We start from the raw sequence: 19496 nt of genomic DNA on the forward strand, positions 1-19496 counted from the left end.
TTGGAGCATTGCTTCTTTCCAACATCCTTGGCTCCTTATCATTGTAGGATTATCTTCTACAGCTCTGAAGGAAAAGTCAAGCCTGCTGCATAGCTCTTGTTTCTATCTTGGCAGCAGCAGCTTTTTCTTTTTTTAGCTATCTAGAGGAGCCAAAGCTAAAGGTTGAAATACTTCTGCCTTTTCCACTTCTGGTGCTGCTCTTTGTAAATTTCAGAAGCTGAGTCACACCAGTCCTCAGAGTATTAATTCTCATACCTTTTTCAGTTTAAAACTAGCAAATGCAAGTGTTTTACAACTGTCAAGAAACCACAATGTAGAAAATGAAAGTGTTGGACAAGACAAGAACAACAGACTCATGAAATACTTTTATTTCAGTGAAGGTCAGGATAGAAGCCAAGAAGAGTCACTACTTTGTAAGAACATCACAACTGCTCTCAGGCTACATTGCAGTCCATCCATCTATGTACAATCTCTTCATGATTCTGTAGTTGGGAGTTTAAAGATACCAGTGGTGCCACACTTCATGCACTTATCTTTTTAATAGGCCCCTCAAGTTGTTAAAAGCCACATGTTAATAAGTATTTTATAAAAATAAACCAAATATCTGAAGAATGTTCCAAAGTACACCAGCCCAGCTTAGACTGGAGTGTTCTTGTCATATGCTTCATAGGCAAACTTTTCTTTATGAGCTCTGTCGTTCAACAGACCAATAAAATCGATCTCCAGCTGGAATGGACCATCTACTTTATCTCCAATGGTGAATCCAAGGGTTCTAACCTAGTTAAAAGACACAGAGGGTAGAAGAGTATTTATAATATTACAATCAAACTCAGTTGTATTTCCCAATTCTCTATTTTACATGCTGATCACAGTGATCTTCTTTAAACTGGTATTGTTAAAAATGCAGCAGCATTTTAAGGCTTGAACACTTCCCTACCACATTTTCAACACAGACCCCAGTGGGAAATGACTCCACATGTGCCTTTCTACCCTGTGTAGATAAACCCTTGACTTAAAAGGGCCTGAGCCTAAAGCAACACTTACTTTTATCCTTCATGCTTTTCATCACAATTGAGTTTCTAAACACATTTTCATAAAATCACAATTTTTCCATTAATAGGAGAAACAAAGATGTAATTAAGGATGGAAGGGATCATTCTAGACAGTGATACACCATCTACTCTGTGAAAACACCAAACCAGCCATTTTAGAATTTAAGTTTAAGCTGGTAGGAAACTTAATTACTGAGTTTAATAGTAAGACAAGGTTCTTAGCCACTGTTTCCCAATTAGAATAATGTTCTTAAATATACAAACAAATCTGTGTGGCTCATGTCTGCTTTCTATTAGCCTGGGGCTTGCCCAAATGCTCCCTCAGCTCTCACACGTTACAAAACACCTCCAGCATTACCAGCTCAGTCCAGTCACCAGTGCAGGCACCTCAGAAACTCAGCTGCCCCAAAGCCCTGCTGAAAGTGCAGGTCTGAGCAGTGCCCATGATTTTCAGAACTGCTGTAAGTTTGGGAAAATAATGTCTAGGATGTGTCAGATGAATAAATGTGGACTCAATCTAAATCTACATTGCAAATATATGCTAAATAAAACACAGAACAAAGCAAGGTAAATGCACTGACACTCCTCTAGATCATTCTGATGCTTTCCATGCTATTCCTTCCCCAGCAGCCAGCTCTACAAGTAGCCCCTTGGCTTTTGGAGTCCAGAGAGTTTTTAAAGCTCATTTTTTCCAAATCACATTGTTACAGATAATCTACAGGAGTCACCTAAACTCTGCTCTAAAGAATCTATTCCTTTGCAAGCCCTAGACACATTGACTGTTTCTTGCCTTTTTTATTCCTATTTAACAATTATTTTCTGCCTTTCCAGGTTCCTAGGAAAACATACATTAGTACCATGAGGGCCATTCATTTAAGAGTTGGACTTGATGGTCTCTATGGGTCCCTTCCAACTCCAAATACTCAGTGTGTGACCAAGAGTGTGACCAAGACATTTTATTAAGATTTCTTAAACTACCTTCACACTGCTTCCCTGATTTTTGGGTTTCTTTAAAATATGTTTGCAAAATTACACTGCAAGTGCATAATTTTTACTGTCAAATGCTATACATAAAATAATCATCAACAAAACTTCAGTGGAGCATACTTAGATCAAGTACTGATTTGTCCCTTTAACTCCCAGTAAATATTTTTAAATAGACCATATATGTTTTCATTTACCACACATGAGAAAAAGTACCTTATAACATGAAGAAGCCCTTCAATTGCAAATTCACAAACATTAGAGAATTTTTAAGTTATCTATATCAGGTCATCTTGAAGGAAATTCTGAATTTCTTACAGAGCAGTTGTGTGCTCCTTATACTGCCTTTTCAAATGAAATCTTAAATAAAGCCTACAGGAAACTTGCCTTGTCTAACCAGACAGGATGCTGGTTATCCTGGACTCTTCCCCGACTGGAGAGAAAGAATTTGGAGAATGGAATCTGACATAAACAAAACAAAGCAAAATCAGGCTTTAGTGTCACCAGTGTATAAAATAGAAACTTAGGGAAAAGAAAATAACATGGTACTAGCATTAGTTGGGTACATAAAACTGGCACAAGAGATGGGCCACATTAACCCTTTCAAGTGGCCACTGGCAGCCAGCTCCAGGCCCACCCTGTCCTGTGCTGGCCGCAGCCATCGCACAGGAGCGCTGCCCTGTCAGGACACAGTGAGCGGCTGCAGCACAGGAGGTGGCTGCTTACAGAGAGAATATCTCCTTCCAGTAACGTGGAAATATCAACCAGAAATTACTGCAAAGTCTACCTGTTCATACTGACTACTCATCTGTATCCAGGCTGTGGATTTCACAGTGCAAACTTCATATTCAGACATTGGTACCTCTAGCAAAGCACTTCAGGGTAAAGTAAAAATTTCTTTGAAAGTAACAGGAGCAAGAAAGCAGGGCTGGCTGGTGGCTGGTGAGAGGAAAACATCCAAGCCAGCAATGACACTCCAACTTTCATCCTCCTGGCTCCTCGTCTGCGGAACAGCAGGCTGTCCTCACATGACTGGACAATGGTATCATGGAGCACTAACACCAATTCATAGGGATGTGCAAACCTCCCTATAGCTGTCATCAGAGAATTAGAAGAAGTCCCCAAGTTTCACCAGAAAAGAGCCACAACTCACACTTAAAAATATTATTCTGTGTCACAGAGTTGAAGGTCACAAATGACAAACCCCAACTCTTGAGTCTGACTGACTCCAGAGAAGCTGCAAGTTAAGCAAATCCTGTTGCATGGAACAAATCCTACAACAGCCCATACCCATTTGCATTATAGATAAAATGGTTACCACAGAGAATATTCCAGGCAACACCTGCTAAGTTTCAATTGCTATATCTATCCTGTTACTCCAGTAAGAGCCAACCGTAGGCATTCAGAGAAATACCTGGTGGATCAATTCTTTAGCACAATTGCACAGTGTGCCCTCCCCTAGTCCAGTTTTGGGAACTCCCAAGCCAAAGGCACATGGCTATCGTATAATGAAAATGTCGAGTGGACAGGAATATAAACTGTGAATGTGGAGAGATTTCCCCTTCCTGTGCTTTGGCCAGGACCTCAAGATGGTCTCATCAGTTTGAAAGATTGCTTAGCTCACCGTTATCTCCTCCCAGTATGGGCCTCCTCTGGTAAACATGAAGTAGCTGTAGATATCATCCTTTTGATGAGAGAAGTAGGGGTCTGTATAAATGTTCACCATCCAAGGCCTGCCATCACCACGGACACGTAAATACAGACTGTTGAAGTTTGACCAGTCATAATACTTCTTCCTGTTAAAAGATCTCTACAAATTATTGATAAATAGAATTATTTCTCCTTAATAGAGGGACATTTTAATCACGAGGACCAGAGCATTGTTGTTTTGATCACTGCCCTTGTTATTATGTCAGATAGCATTTACTGTAACACAGTGAACACAGCTACTCTGTCATCACCCTGGCTGCTGAGCTCACTGAATTTCCTTCAGCCCTCTATCAGAAACCACAAATCACAATATTGCTGCCTGAGGACTCTCATTATAAGCCACAATCTCGTCATTATCAGAAATCAGACCTCCTTGCTAGGACTGAATTCCCTACCAGGCAATTACACAAATGCTGCAGTGATAGATCAGCACTTATGTAGCTCACTAAGTTTCATATTCTGTGGTCAGTTCTAGATCATTCAGAAGTGACAGCAGGAAATTGAAGCAGTGAAATAATTTATCTTCCTTGATAACTTCCCAACAGAAGACTAATGAAAACTGGGAGCATTTAATGTTTTCCAACTTTTTTTTTCATTAACTGTGTAAAATAATAAGATTGCAAGCATGTCTAATTCTTTATTGAATTTTTCCAAAGATCTGAAAAATCCTGATGTCATTTGCATGATGGCATATCCAAGAGTCCTCAGAGAGCTACACTGAAGTCACCTGGAGCAATGAGGGGCGGGGGGCAGGGTTATTCTTGGGCAGACTTGCCAAGAAGTCAAAATTAGCACCAAAAATTCACATGTTTCCCCTTTATTTTACAGCACTACTATGATTTTACAGCACTACTATCAGCTATTGTTCTACCAACTCATCTGGTAGGTAACAGAGTAAGTAGATGATGAAAATATAAATATAAGGCCTGTAGCTACTTCATTTTATGGTTTTAACAGTTTTGAGCCTTTCTACTTAAATAAGGATGGATTGATAACACTCCACTACTTCAGAATGAGGAGGTGAAAGTTTGAGTCACATTTGCACAAGTCAGTAGCAGTCCTGAGAGTTTAACTCAGATAAGACTCCACTTGTTCCAGTCACCTGATCTAATGCCACCATTTTAATCACTGCTCATATGCCTCTCATTTACCATGAGAGCCATATGAACAGTGAATAAAATGGTTTTGCTTACTCATATTCTCTGCTCCCCAAGATTCTGGCCCAGAAATTATTTTACCTAAGCACTTGTGCCAAGACACAAGCAAGAGAACACATTAAATATTTAAGGATTTTATCCAGTGTGTGAAAATGTTCCTTTGCTTTTAAAGGTGCTTAGAAAGAAGGGATGAAACAAGCAATGTCTGTAATAAGCACACTCGTTTCTGGTTCTATTTTGCTCAATTCTAAGCTATCAAAGATTTGTGTCTTGCTTTTTTTCTGATGTACAGTAGGAGGCAGACCTTTAAAAAGTACATTTCAAAGCACTGTTTTCTGTTCTTGTGAGAAAATTATTCATTCACCCTAAAAAAGTCTGATGAATAGACCAATTTAAGGCTCAGAAAATTCTTACTTATGACACATTCAATCAACTTCAAATTTAGAAAGATGTCTATTTTGTTGTCATACCAACTTTGGATATAAAGTCTCATTCCAGATCCTTCATTTGTAAGGATGCTGCAAACAGGTCTGTCTGTTATACATAATCCAAGAAAAAATTTAAGTTCCCTCCAGTTCAAAGCAGCACAGCAGCAATTACATGTCTGAGAGAAATGCAGTGCTCCTGAAAGGGATCAGCAGTAAAGAGCAGGCCACTTGCTGTCACTGGGACACCACAAACACCCTCAGATCCAGCACCAGAAGCTGTGCAAGCACGGAGCTGTACTTACCACTTCTGGTCTGGATCTCATACTGCAATACCCACTGTACTTCGTCTCCCCATCACGAGGCACTTCTGTATTGAGGGTTCCATACAGCAGAGCAGCCTGGTTATTCCGACCCAATTTGATGTAAACTTTACTTTTCCCTCCGATCTCCACATCAGAGGAAATAACCCATTTATTTAAATCTTCTTGGCTCCTAAACTGCCACAACACCCTTGTTTGTTCCAACAAGTGCTGACTTAATGGATTGCCTCCAGGTCCTTTTAAGTAATCTTGGGTTTCCTTCTTCAGCAAGCTTAGCTGAGTCTTCAGGTGATCAATGCTCTTCTTAAAGCTGAAATCAGCATTTTGCCAAGACAGTTTTTTCTCAGGCTCTGCCCCGGGCCTCCTGTAGCTGCTGTACAATTTTGAATTGCTGAGGAGAGGTCCAAGTGAGGAGAGTAAAACTTTGTGCCTGCAGCATGCACTGTGGAAGGAAGCACCATCCAGCAGCATCACAGCCAGAGCCATGCTGGTAACTTGAAGAATCCACGACCAGTAAGGCAATTAATGGATTGAAAGTTAATTTAACAACAGAACTAGTATTCAGAGCTATCTTACTGTAGTTACGTAGTTGATCTTACCCTTTAATGAAAAAGAGAAAAAGTTATAAAAAATTACATATGGGATGCTTGTGAAATTATTTAACTTTTATAATCAATACTAGCTAGAAATCCAAGTCATTGGAAAACAGAATGAAAAAAACCATCAGGAACGACAGTTCCTCAGAGCTTGAGTTAATTTATTGACTTCCACACTACGCTTTCCCCTCTCCCCATGGTGTAAAATCCCCATGCAAATAAAAAAACTCAAGTAAACTACTTCAAATAAAACTGAAAACAGAAAAGAAAATCAGTTTCTCTTCATCCCTTCCAACAATAAGTTTAGGTGTGATGGATAACACCAGCAAAAACAACTCATGAAGGTTTCTAAAGGATGACACCTATATAACTAAAAGGTTTTATTCCTGCATGAAAATCACAAATTCACAGCAGGCAGATACTGCTGCCACACAGACAAAAATCACAATTTCATCTGACACAGATGACAAGACTTTTCAAATACTAAGTCCCACAATCTTCTTCCAAGTCATTCTCAACCTATGTTAGGATTACAGAGACATTTGCAAAGACTGAAAAGTTTAACATGAAAGACTACAATTTAATTTTTTTTTTTAATAAGACTTCAGGAAAATTCTGCTCAATGCTCTGTACAGAGGCTATTTTCTCTTACTTGTGAAATTGAACGGGGTTTTTTTCATTTTTATTTTTCATGCCACAGAACAAAACCAAAAGCTGTGTCACATGAATTCAACTTCTGTGAGCTTTTAAGAATGGAGTCAGGCACCCCACTCATGTCCTCTATATGTCACTCACCTTCCTTTACTCACTGTAAAATTCACTACTGTTATTCTCACACTCTAATTAAGTTATGTCTAAAGCTACACTGAAGAAACCCACATTATGCTCTATCGTGTGCTTCACGATCAGAGCAAGTTCTCGATCAAGAAACCCCGTCTCCTCATTGCTTCACCCGAGTACCACAAGAGAGCGGAGAATGTGAATGCATTCTACTTCAGCCCGGCTTCTGTCCCTCGGAACGGCTTTAGCAGCCTTGCCCGCCGCGGTAGCGCCAGCCCGGGGCGCGGCCCGGCAGCTGCGGCGCCTCGGCCCCGGATCGCGCCCGCACGCCTGAGCCCGGCGGGCAGGGGCGAGGCCAGGCCGGGGGGGCGGCGGCCGAACCCCCTCGCCTCTCCGCGACCGACAGAGCCCGGCACCCACTCCGCCTCACCTCCCGCCGCCGGGTCTGCCGCGCCCGGGCCGGCCAAGGAACGAGCACCGCGCCGCTCCGGTTGCGCCGCTCCGGTTGCGCCGCCGCCACCGACGGCGGCAACCGACGTCCCGCCCACAGCGGCGGCCGAGGCGCGATTCGAGATCTCCGCGGGTCTCCGGGCGCCGGCGGAGCGGCCGCGGGGACAGCGCGCGGTTCCGTGAGGGGACAGCGGCAGCGGCGGCCCCGCCCTCGCCCCGCCCCGCGGGCCGCGCATGCGCGGTGCCCTTTGTGTCGGGCGGGCGGGCGGGCGGCGCGGGTCAGGCCGGGCCGGGCCGTGCGAGCGCCGCCGCCGCCGCCGCCGCCGGGGCGGGGAGGGGGCACCGCCGGCTCCGCCATGGTGAAGAAGCGGAAAGGCCGTGTCCTTATCGACTCCGACACCGAGGACAGCGGCAGCGAGGAGAACCTGGACCAGGTGCGCGGGCAGGCCCGGCCCGGCCGCGGGGCCTGGGATCGCTGGCCCGCGCTCGGCTCGGCGCCGCCATCCCTCCCTCGCTCCCGCCCGGCGGTCCCGCGCCGCTCTGGCCCTCCTCAGCCCGATGGGGCCCCGCGGCCGCCGTGGGCAGAACCCGCGTCCCTCCGGCGGGTCCCCGGCCCGCCCCTGGCAGGAGGCCCGCGCTGGCGGGGGCTCTTTGCGGCGGGCCCGGTGCTCGGCGCCGGCGGGACGGAGGCGCGGTTGATGCTCCGGGGCGATGCTCCGGGCGGTCTGGCCCTGAGCAGGGGGTAGCGAGGCCCGGCTGCCAGCGCTCTTCTCACCTCGAGTAGTGGGGAAAGAGGCCCAAAGGGCTGGGCAACTTTTCCATGCTACTTTGGTACGCTGGGAGAACAGCGTGTCAGGTCCCTGCCCCTGCTCGGGGCAGGCAGGCTCCCGGAGTGTTAATGCGTGTTTAATGCGACCCTCTCAATCTTGGTGACCGCGCTGGAGAGCTCTGTTGGGGGGAAACCGGCCTGTAGATGTAAGAAGGGGTAGTATTTATGTATTGGTCATCAGAGCATCTCCGGCGTTCTAAGTGCCATGTCTGGCGTGAGTTCAAGCGTGTCAGGGTTGCAAAGGGGATGTCTCCCCCTGTGGAGCGGGCTGCTTTCAAAGAGTCACCTTTTGGTGTAGCAGGTATTGATGGTGTGATTCCAGTGGTAAATAAAGACATTATAGGTGAAGTGTGTTGCAGTTTGGATGGCAGTGCTTGCTCCGGGGAGAAGTTTGGAAGGTCGAATATGCTGAAGCCGACATGTCTGATGTAATTTATGTGTTGGACCTTCAGAGTTTTTAATACAAAAACTGTTGCTGGGTTGCAATAAAAAGCCTTCCCCAACACACAAAAATACTTTTGCAGACTGGGGCTTCAGAAAAATCAATCAGATACTCTAGTAAAACAAATACACTGCAGCTGATGTGGTTGATCTTGTATACCTCTAAAGTCCTTAGCACTACCAACATCTCGCTGCTAATGTATCAGTTTGATAGTTTTAGAACTTGAAAATGGGAGTTGGACTAACTCTAGCATCAGTCAGACAATTGGAGTGATGGTGGTGGGAGTAACCACGTGGTTCTGCATCTGTTCCATCCCTCACTGGCAGCAGGCATCTGCAGCTGGACCCGAGTAGAAGGTGCTTCCCCCTCCACTGAGCAGCTTGTAGCAGCTGTGACAGCAGGGAGGTGTGTGGAAAGATGAAGATCAGGTAGCAGGGAAGCCATGTTTTTGAGATGAGAGAATACTGACTTAAATGTTAAATACTGAGTAGATTAAATGTCTGACAGATTCCCACGGTAATCTAGGCTTGTTGAATCAAAGGGCTAGCAGCCTTTTAAATGTAGTATGTTGGAAAACACAGAACAAGTGTAGAAAGAAAGAAAAGAAAAAAGGAATATAACTTTAAAGTGGTGCTTCCCTTCAAGAGCTTCCCAGAGAGAAGCACTGAAGCTTCTTCAGTAGCTTCCAGAGATCCGTTAAATGTACAATTGTGCTATATTGATGTTGCAGGGCTTCTTTAGAGGTTGGTAAAATGCCATTGCTAATGAACTAATAAAAAGTTTCTTTGTTGGTAAGTAGGCAGACCATCAGTTTCTGCAGTGTTTATGTTCTCATTTGAGGTAGTAAATTGTAATCAATTTGTTGAGATAAACTTCCAGTTGTGAAACTAATGGAAACTAATCCAGCATCAACTTCCCAAGACTGCAGAAGTTGGTGTGGCTGTATTTCTACACACAGCTAAGACTCATCAGCCCGAGAGTAATGTTTCTGAGAATAGATTCTGTGTCCCAGACTGCAAAGACAGTAACACAGCTTCAAAAATGTTTGCTTTGTACTACTGCTTGTGTCACCTCAACAAGTGATGGACAGTAGATGATGAGAGTATTTGAGAGCCTTGTAGTTCTTTGTGTGTGTGTGTGTTGCCTGTGAAAATGCTTCCTTTTGAGCAGAACAGCTCTACTAAGTTTCACAGACTTTGAGCTTGATACCTGCTCTGTGTCTGTCCGAAGCTTTAAGTGCGTTCTGGGGCATGCACCAGCAGTGAAATGGAATGGAACAAACTGACTAAATATTACCAAACATGATGTAAAAGTGATGCCTAAACATTTACCCTTTAAAGTGTATAATTGCAGACATCTCTGTTATTTAGGAGAGGAAGCTGCTATCTACTGGTATTTGGCTTTTTAGGGCTGATGCTTCATGGTGTAGTTAGGGTGGTTTTGAATTATTACCCAATCCAAATAAGACAGATCTGGACATGACTCTGAAAGTAACTTGTCTTGCGTTGTTTATTCCAAGAAAGTAATGATAGTAGTAGTTACCTTGTATAGCTTGTTATCTTTAAAATCCTTTTGTAGCATCCAGTATTAAAATTGTGTGTGCACATGTATATTTATGAAACACAGGTAGAGTTGTTCCTTAGTAGGTGGCAATAGTCGTGCTACTGAGATGTGCTCAGATATTGCAGAGAACCTGCAGGTGCACTGACCTGGATTGTTCAAACTAATCAAAACACTTTGAAATAAATGTGTGTGTTTTTACACCAGGAGCTCCTGTCATTGGCCAAACGGAAACGCAGTGACTCTGAAGAAAAGGAGCCACCTGTGAGCAAACCTACAGCATCCTCGGACTCTGAGACATCAGACAGTGATGATGAGGTGACTTTCTCACGTTATCAGTGACATTGCTGTGGGTTATCTGTCAGATTGTACCTAAGCAGTGAAAGTGTATTTATCATGCAGTATATTTAGCCTGCTGACTTCATAAGTCGGGACTGGCTATCAATGATGGAGACTGATGGAGATCCATTAAGGCCAGAGAATTTTTTTATTAAATGAATATGTTTTGAATTCTAATTGTATACAAAATAGTCTATATATAGAAAAGATGACTGCCACTGTAATCCCATATTCATATGGTGTGGTGAACTGCCTGCTTTAAACTAGTGTTTTTCCTGTGTCGTGCTTGCTGTTAAAGTAGCAGTGAAGCTGCTAAAGCTGGACTCTGAATTCAGGGAGTGAGATTTTCACTTTTGAGTGGAGCTTCCTTCCCGAGAGAAGGGTCAAGGCAGATAGTACTATTTTACAGTAGTAAAACTGTACTACTTAGCTGCTTTTATTCTCCAAGAACTGTGCTGTGAATTAGCTGTCTGGCCATTTGGATATGCAACAGGGTGTGTTTTGATCGACATCTTTGAAGAAAGAGGGAAGAAAGAGTTCAGCATTACTTTGTTCTAAGGTTTCTCAATTTCTTGTATAACAGTGCTTATACAAGAATAACAGTGCTGGTTCTGTTTCTAGTATTTGTTCTCGGTACTGTAGTCTAGAGCTGGTTAAAAGCCTGTGCATCGAGAAAAGAAATATTAAAAAAAAACTATTAAAACAGGTACTGACAAATGTTATACAGGTATGTGAGTAAAAGCAATTTCTGGAAAGCTTACAAATATTTTTGCACACTTTCTGCAAATTATAGTGAGGTCATTAATTCCACCTATTCTTAAATATTTGTCAGGGAGATGTTTGGTGTGGGTTTTTGTATTTTTTACCTTCTAAAGTAACAGTACAGATTATCCATTGTGGCAACTTGCAGCCTAACAGGGTAGGCCAGTGATAAACTGTAAAGTATTTATTAGTGTAGCAGAGTTCTTCCAATAACTGTGAAGAATGTGCAGTTTAATTTTCTTTCTGAGGCATTTTTAAAATAAATATGCTTGGAACTCTGTTCCAAATCAATAATTTTCTTAAAAACCTGCTTCTTGTATATCTAATATACGTTTAAGGCATAAAGACAGACAAAATTGTGGACAACCTAGATATATTACGTTTCTTATTGGGGAACTACTCAGTCTGTCATGATGTGTGTTCAGATCTGCTGGCTCACAGTTTATTTATTCTAAGTAATGTGGAGACCAGCTTGTCTGGAAAAAGTAGACTTGGGTGTGGAGAGCATGTGGATGATAAAGCCTTCCATTCTGTGTTTATCTCTGAAAGCTGTCAGAATTTTAACTTGTGTAATAAGTAAGGTCTACCTTCCTCTTCTGTGTAGAATGTGACAGTACCTTTTCACAAATTTGCACAAACCTTGCAGATCAGCAGTGCTACTGTTGTACCCAGCGTGTTTGATACTCTTTCTAATCTGTGTATCATTTCAAATTGATACTATGTTCTTTCTGACCTCCATGCAGCAAGAGGAAAAAGATTTAGAGAAGAGGTAATTAGGACACTTGCTTCTATTCCTGTGCCTGAAATATGCATTCTGAACTGCTGCTTGTCACAGCAGGATGAGCGGCTGCCTTACAACAGTTCTGCTTCTGTCAGTCATTCCTTTCCTGGGCTTGACTACATTAGTCCTGCTGAATAACTCACGTTTTAATAAGTATTCTTGTGGTTGGTTTGAAGTTTGTTCAACCTTGGGAATTGGAGTAGGGGGGATCCCCTCTTGGAATAGGGGGATCTAAAAGTTGAATTTGTATTATTTGATTTCCTGCAAGGTGAAGACCTTGAGGCAAAAGCATGGAAATTGTTGCTGTGGACAAATGTGCCTAATCATACCCATGTGTTTCCACAGAGGCTTTTCAATGTGTGTGTCCTTTGTGATTCCTGGAAAGCACTAAATGTTCCAGGATTGGCACTATGTTGCATGTACAGGAAGGAAGCCTAAATCTATTGCAGAGTGTCATGCAGCATGCTGCTTTCTTTTAGAGGGAGGAAAGTTTTCGGGGCATAGGGGAGAGAAAAACATTTTGGAATTACTGAATAACAGCAGGTACAAATCATGGTGCATCTATACAATAGTGCCCAAGGGATGTCACTACATCTTTAATGTTATATTTATGTGTATCAGTGAGAATGCACTTCTTGCCTAGATGCTGAGTTCTGTAACACTTCTGTAACCACTTCTGTGGTCTGAATCAAATTTTCTAGCCACCAGACTGAAAGTGAGTTGCAAGCAATGAAATAGGAGGGATATTCTGAACTGTCTTCTGGTGGGGCTGTGGGGCATTCTTGACTGAATCACTCTAGTCTTTTGTTCAGAGAGTTGATAAATAGCAATGACTGCAGGGCTTTGCAATGAGGAGAGCCACCTTTGCAGAGAGATGTACTAATCTGGACACAGATGGCTCCTTTATCTGGTGTGTGACCATATCTGCTCAAGAGCTCACCATGTCAAACTGGTAGCTTTCTGCATGTAACCAGTTTGGTGCTAGCCAGGTTCCTGCTGGTGCTACCAGAGGTTTGTGTGTCCACAAAGTGTTCTTGTTACTGATTGAGGGCATTAGGTGGATGATGTTCCTCAGTTGCAGTAAGTTAATTCTGGGCTCTTGCTTTTCCTTCTAAGCATCCTTTGCTTACAGTAAGATAATTCATTCTGTTGTGTGAGAAGAGGGGATGACTTCTGCAACAACTTCACTGACATTAGTGTTGATTAGACAGAAAGCCACAGTGCTACAGGAGCTCCTGTTTGTTTCTCTTGAAAAGTACACTCATTCTAATGTCAGGAAGGGTTCAGTTCTGCCTTTCAGCACCTACAGGGTCAGGACAGAATATCCTTCCAGAACTAGAAAACTTATATAATGAGTGCTTAGTACTATTCTGGAGTTTAGTGAGGATTATCTGTTTATACCTTTTTTTACAAATGTGCTAATTTGTTAGGGACCTGTATAGCTGAAGATCTTGTCAAGAGCTATGGGACAGAGGAGGAGGTGAGCAGTAGTCATGCAGCTGGTGAGGAGATTGGTTTTAAGTAACAGCCTAGTGGGTTTTATGCCTCTTTGTATCTCCTTACTGCACTTTAAGTTAGAGCATTCCAGCAAAGCATAGATGAACCAAGTACTGCATGTATTCTTTCTGTTTTGGGGATGTCTTTTTGTGGGTTTGTAGAAATTACAGTACTGAATATTGTCTTTTCCTGTGTGCTTTTATTTTATAATGCTGCTTAATTAAACCTCCAGTCCTATGAGGCCTTTGCCACACATTTTTTTCAAGCTTAGGACATTTGAAACAGGCCATGCTTTAATCTTCTTATACACAGCTTATAGACTGTGTGCTTTGTAACTTTGACTTTTCCTGGAGACAGTTTCCTTCAGCTATTAGTGGGTGCACTAGTAAAGCTTTTCTCAGGTAAGAAAGGTGGTGGTACTTCCTCCACTCCAAATAAAGTGCAAGTGCAAATCTGAATAGCATAAGCTAATTCTATGAAGGCTGGCATGTCAAAAGGAGTAATGTGAATAAGCTGTGGACAAAATTGCTATAAAATTTAGTCGGTAACGAACTTCTTTAAATTGCAAACTAACATGGGGATAACTTCTTGGGATTTGATTTCTGGGAGCTTCTTGGAGCTGTACATGAATGAAAAGGGTAGATCAGGTGTCTGGTGATACTCTGGTCTATGAAGCCTTCTTCAGCCAGTTCCTGGGAAAGCCTCTTCTGTGGCTTCCAAAGGTGTTTTCTTTATTTGCTTATTTCCTTTCCATTTTGGTGTATGTACCTAGAGTTTCCTCTCTGTGTCTAAAATAGTTCTTAAAGTTTTCTGATTGCTAGGCTGTTGTCATCATCAAAGTGTTTGAGGTGTTCAAATGACAGGTGTAGATCCTGAAAGATAGGATAAATAACAGGGGCTTTTTATTTACTACTGTTTTAAAAGTAGCAGTAGAGAGTATTTTCCTCCTTGAAGCTCTTGGAGTGCTGTCTGTAGAGTTTTCCAAGCTTTGAGAAAGCCTGAAGACAGTAAATTCTGACTTATTTTCATATCTGTGCTTCCTGCTGTTGAGTTCAGACAGGCTGAAACTGTAGTTTCATGGCTTGCCTGGTGGACTGCCTTATTTTTTTCTTGTATGAATGCATGAAAGTTTGTAAGCTGAGCTGATGTTACCTACCTTGGTGCACTTAAATGCAATGACAACAGGACAACTGAAGTTTATCTGCCCTTGGAAAGGAATACATTGGTAAGGGACCTATTTTACTTTGATGTTGTGGCTTGTCTTTTGCATTTTGCTTATAAAGCCATTGGATGGGGCAGGAGGGAAGGATATGGCAAGACAGGCTGGCAACCTTACTTGTGCATCCTTACTTTGCATGATAGGGGGTTGAAAAAAAAGCTGGGAGAATACCTATTTGCAAATTAAAATCTCAGTGTGCAATGCATTTAGGTACTGTGTGAGTAGAAGGAAACAGCAACTACCTGAGCAGTAGAACAATTCTGCACTCTGAGCTCACTTCAGGTGTAGGGTTTTTTCCTTTTTTTCTTTTTTCTTTTTTTTTCTCTGCAATCTCATTTCATCTCCCTACTGGAAATATGTTCCAGGTTTGCTGAGCTGTAAATTGTTTTCTTAAATCACTTTGTGTAGTTGTTTTTCTAGAAGCTGACTTTTAAATCTAGGTATGGTGGGTTGGGGTTTTTTTTCCCTTAAGTCAATTCTGGTTATTGTGGCTTAATTTGGAGTTCTTAGAATCAAAGAATTATTTAGGTTGACAAGGACCTTTAGGATCATCATGTCCAACTGTTTCGTGGAGGAAATATGCAAGCTATTAGGACTGTGAACCTTGGCAGCAAGAGGGAAATTCAAAAGGCTCTCCTGGCTTCTCCTTGTGAGAGAGCCATAAAGCTCTGTTGTTGGGTAGTGCTGAACAATAAGCAGAAGGGCACGTGGCACTGCACTTGTGCACGGGTTTATGAACTTGCTGTGTCTGGAACCACGGAGGGTTCCAGATGGTGGCCGAGGAGGCAGTGCTGAATAGAGGGGCTGTTCCCAGCAGGCTGTACAGCCGTGGGAAGCATGAGAGGCATTGACTGGAGATGCCTGTCTGCAGGACCTGAAGAAACTGCAGTAGAGGACGCATTTTGGAAAGTGACTGTTGTTTGGAGTTAAAGGAAAAAAGAGCGAAGAAATGTTTCTGACTATAACTGTGTGCGTTTTTACTTGATGTTGCATGTAAACATGTTGTATTTTTGATTTCTGCTGGTGTGCTGGAGCATGAGGAAGGGACTCAATGGCTTTCCAATATTTCCTTCCCTCTCCCTCCTAGGCCAGCTTAGCTGTTGTGTCCTCCTCTGTTGCAAGAAGAAGTTCAAATTGGCCACTCCCTCTGAGCAGAGCATATGGATCATTGAGTGTCCAAACAGCAAGTGCAGCAGTGTCCAAATGCACTTTGTGAGCCTAGGAGTCTTGTGCTTGTCCTGGTTTTGAGTGGTCCAAGATTTGTCCTAACTCTTGTCTTGTCTTGTAGTTGTTCTGGGAATAAGCAGGCATTCATGAGAGATTGAGGTAACTGAATAAGCCCAGAAGCAACTGAGTTGGATAAGAGTTTGGCTTTGTGACAGCACTGAAACTGGAAGATGGACATAGAGGTCACTTGAATGAACAAAAGTGAGATGAAGTGTTATCTCCAGGGTGAAATAGAAACCAAAGCACACTTTCCTGGATGAGAGAGCAGATTTTTAATTACCTTGTCCTGTGTTGGTTTGTTCGGGTGGTTTTTGGTTTTGGTGGGGTGGTTTTTTATTTGTGGGGTTTTTTGGTCTTTTTTGTTGTCGTTGTTTGTTTGGGATTTTTGTTGTTTGGGTGGGATTTTTTTTTGTTTGATGTTTCTTTGTGGGTTTTTTTTTTTGGGTTGCTGTTTTTTTGTTTTGTTTTGTTTTTCGAAATGTTTGTCACATAGGTTTCTTTTCAGTCCTATCTTCCTGGTCACAGATTTTATCCACAATTCTACTAGTGAGTTAAAAGCTGAAAACAGTGATATGTAACACATGTATGTACAGCTATTAAACATTTTATTCACTGAAGTCCTGCTGGTTTTTATCTGATCTTAGATTCTTTAATCTCAGCATGACCTCTCAAGGTCTTGATATAACTGTGCTGCTTTACTGTGGCTTTCTGTGTGCTGCTTCCTTGCTGTGCAGCATGCTGACATGAGGTATAATTCAGCATTAGAACACTGAAAAGAAGTGGAAGAGCTCTGAGAGGGAGGCACCTCTGCATCACTGCTAAACACTGAGTTTCACTTTTCTTGCTGTTGTGTCCTCTCTGGTATGTCAGTGGTAGGTGAGTGTTTGAGCAAATAGCAAAAATGCACTTTTCTGTTCACCTGGGAGATGATTCCTTAATGCTGAGATTTGAGTAGATTTAGACAGAGTGCAAGCTTTTCTTTACTGATTTATATGAGCATAGTAACCAGAAATAATATTAGACAGCAATATTGTAACACTGAACAAGTAAAACTTTAATGCTGAAGCCAGTAAAAACTACAGTACAAGCTCAGGCTGGTGTAAAGTCAGAAGCTTTCTGTGCAGTTTTTTCTCAGCTGTCCTACAGACCATAGCAGACTCTGGGGTACCTGCATTGGGTATGAATTGCAAGGCTCACCACTGTACTTTTACCTCAGGAAAAAGAACAAAACCAGCTTTGGCCTTGACAGAGACTTCTAAATACTCTGATGGTGCCTAAAGTACATGATGAATCATTTGGTAATCTAGAAAGTACAAGGCTGGGTGTGAGTAATCAAAACCTGGCAAATTCCAAAGGTATTTGTTCAGGTATTGTTAGATTAGGTAGTGGTTTATAATTACTTGCTTGAGTTTCATCTAGAGTAATTGAACACCAGGGATCTCTGAGGATGGTGTCTTATCAGACAGAACAATTTATCAAATTTGATGGAGTGATGACTGTTTGCAGAGATAGACTTGATTCATCCCCCAGGATAGAGTGATTGGGTAAGAAGCCTGAAGTTTTTATGTATTTGAGCTCAAATCTAAGGTGGTTTTTTTTTTTCCACTTAGGCTAGTTTTCAGTGCAAGACCTCACTTATGCACAGTTGTATTTGCTCACTTGCATTATGCCTGGTTTTTTAAGACTCCATGTTCAACCAGACGGTGCTTTGCATGAAAGATGAAAATAATATGCAGGTATTTAGAGGATTTGTGTGTATATATATATATATATATATATATATGTATATATGTATGTATATGTATATATAAAGCCTGAGGGTCTCATGCCTGGAGAATTTTTAGAAAGAGGTGGTGAAGTGCAAAAATATTGTAATGCCTTTAAGTAATAGATGGGCAATCTTTATTGCTTCTGTTCCCTTCTGGCTTTACCCAGGTAGTTGGAAACAATGTAAAAATTCTATTAAGAAATCATACTGTAAGGTAAATACTAGTTCTTCTGGGACTTTGGGATTTAAAATGGCTATCTGTCTGGTGTATGTCTGGTGGTATAAGTCCTGTACTTGGAAACGGTGGTCTAAATTAACTGAAAATATGACATTAAAATAAAATTAAAATTTGGACTTGATACTGTATTTTTTTCTCCTTTTTTTTCCTGACTTCTGTGATTCTGATTTGATTCTTCTTTGTGTACTTAGGGGGTAGTGCCACCACCTGCATCTCTGAGTGCACTGTTGGCTTGTTGCATAGAAATACAGACACTGTGTACTTTTGGTAAAACCAAGATTTTGAAGAGGCTGTCACGTATAATTGGTGTCCTTCATGAATGTAAAATCTGCTCCTGGTTAAACTAGTTCTGGAAAAACATTAGTTGCTTCTGTTCAATAGTAAACTGAAGCTAATCTTTACAAACACATTGGACACATTTTTAAAAATTATTTTCTTAGGGAAATATTTTCAATACCTCCTCACTTGGCAGATATTGCCAACTTTGAAGTCTTCATTATCTTTTAAAAGCAGTCACCTACCAACTGTTAAAACTGTTTTTTTTTTTCAAAGAAAAAACTTCAACCAACCGCACAACACTCTACTCCCGAAAACCTTGTAAAAGGCTCTCATTTATGTGATAAGTTTCCTATTGGCTTCTCTTTTTTTCTCTTCTTTACACTTGTATGATTTTTTTGCTGTCAGCTGGGCTACTTCTCAGCTGGTTTTACTCCAGTATTCTGGAGAAGGGAGAAGAGAGTGGTGTTTGTGTCTCACGATCCCTTTCTTGGTTCTTTCCTTGCAGTGGACTGTTGGAGGTTCTAAAAACAAAAAAAAGGGAAAAGCGGGTAAGGCAGAGAAGAAAGGAGCCATGAAGAGACAGATGAACAAAGCTGCCTCTTCCGGCAGCTCGGATAAAGACAGCTCGGCTGAGAGCTCGGCACCTGAAGAGGGTGAGATAACACTTGTGCGTTTGTTTAGAGTGATTCCAAGTGAACTTACCTGTTGTGCACCCTGGAGAGAAATGTTGCTGGTGATATTGAAGACCATCTTCAAAGATTTTTGGTTGTGTAACTTACAGTCAGGGTAACATTTACATTTACTGTGGCTTAAAGTAATTTGGTGTAGCATTACTGTGAACACTCCATTACAACTACAAGGCAAAGGCTATTTCATCTGAAGAATGAATGACATTTCATTGCTTGACTTTCTCCTGGAAAAGAGGCTTCCTTTCTTCCTTCTAGCATGTCCTATCTATCCATGTGGGAAGCATTTTTGATTCTCATTGACGTACTTTCCCATCCCAAACTTCTTGTGACAACAAAGGGAAAGGTACATAGTGTTTGTGATGCAAATAAGAGCGTCTTTTTTATGCATT

At 42.0% G+C, this 19496-nt stretch overlaps 2 protein-coding genes across 3 annotated transcripts in view; one reads left to right on the top strand and one right to left on the bottom strand.

Moving 5' to 3' along the window:
- Nucleotides 1-386: 386 nt before the first annotated feature.
- On the bottom strand, nt 387-7687 carry NDUFAF1 (NADH:ubiquinone oxidoreductase complex assembly factor 1). 2 transcript variants are annotated; one of them, XM_058807469.1, is made up of 5 exons: nt 7458-7687; nt 5634-6251; nt 3661-3846; nt 2424-2498; nt 387-777 (listed from the first exon to the last, which is right to left on the bottom strand). In XM_058807469.1, the coding sequence occupies exons 2-5, from the start codon at nt 6135-6137 to the stop codon at nt 637-639; spliced, it is 906 nt and encodes a 301-aa protein (XP_058663452.1). In that variant the 5' UTR covers nt 6138-6251; nt 7458-7687; the 3' UTR covers nt 387-636. The 2 variants fall into 2 exon arrangements, with proteins under 2 accessions (XP_058663452.1, XP_058663453.1); XM_058807470.1 differs by having other exon boundaries at nt 5634-6145; nt 7458-7653.
- Nucleotides 7688-7726: 39 nt separating this feature from the next.
- RTF1 (RTF1 homolog, Paf1/RNA polymerase II complex component) overlaps nt 7727-19496 on the top strand; it is a 28415-nt gene continuing 16645 nt past the window's right edge. The window contains exons 1-3 of the mRNA XM_058806173.1: nt 7727-7911; nt 10516-10626; nt 18924-19071. Of these exons, the coding sequence (XP_058662156.1) occupies nt 7834-7911; nt 10516-10626; nt 18924-19071 (337 nt within the window). The 5' untranslated portion in view covers nt 7727-7833. The remainder of the gene's footprint in view (nt 7912-10515; nt 10627-18923; nt 19072-19496) is intronic.

Source organism: Ammospiza caudacuta, chromosome 6 (assembly GCF_027887145.1).
Source record: "Ammospiza caudacuta isolate bAmmCau1 chromosome 6, bAmmCau1.pri, whole genome shotgun sequence".
Lineage (NCBI taxonomy): Eukaryota > Metazoa > Chordata > Aves > Passeriformes > Passerellidae > Ammospiza > Ammospiza caudacuta.

Bases quoted from the DNA above. Each gene is read 5' to 3' on its own strand.
- NDUFAF1 (XM_058807469.1), bottom strand. From the start codon at position 6,137: ATGGCTCTGGCTGTGATGCTGCTGGATGGTGCTTCCTTCCACAGTGCA. The intron at 2,499-3,660 runs GTGAGCTAAGCA...TGTTTATGTCAG, and splicing joins CATACTGGGAGGAGATAACG to ATTCCATTCTCCAAATTCTT. The intron at 778-2,423 runs GCAAGTTTCCTG...TCTTTTAACTAG, and splicing joins ATCCTGTCTGGTTAGACAAG to GTTAGAACCCTTGGATTCAC.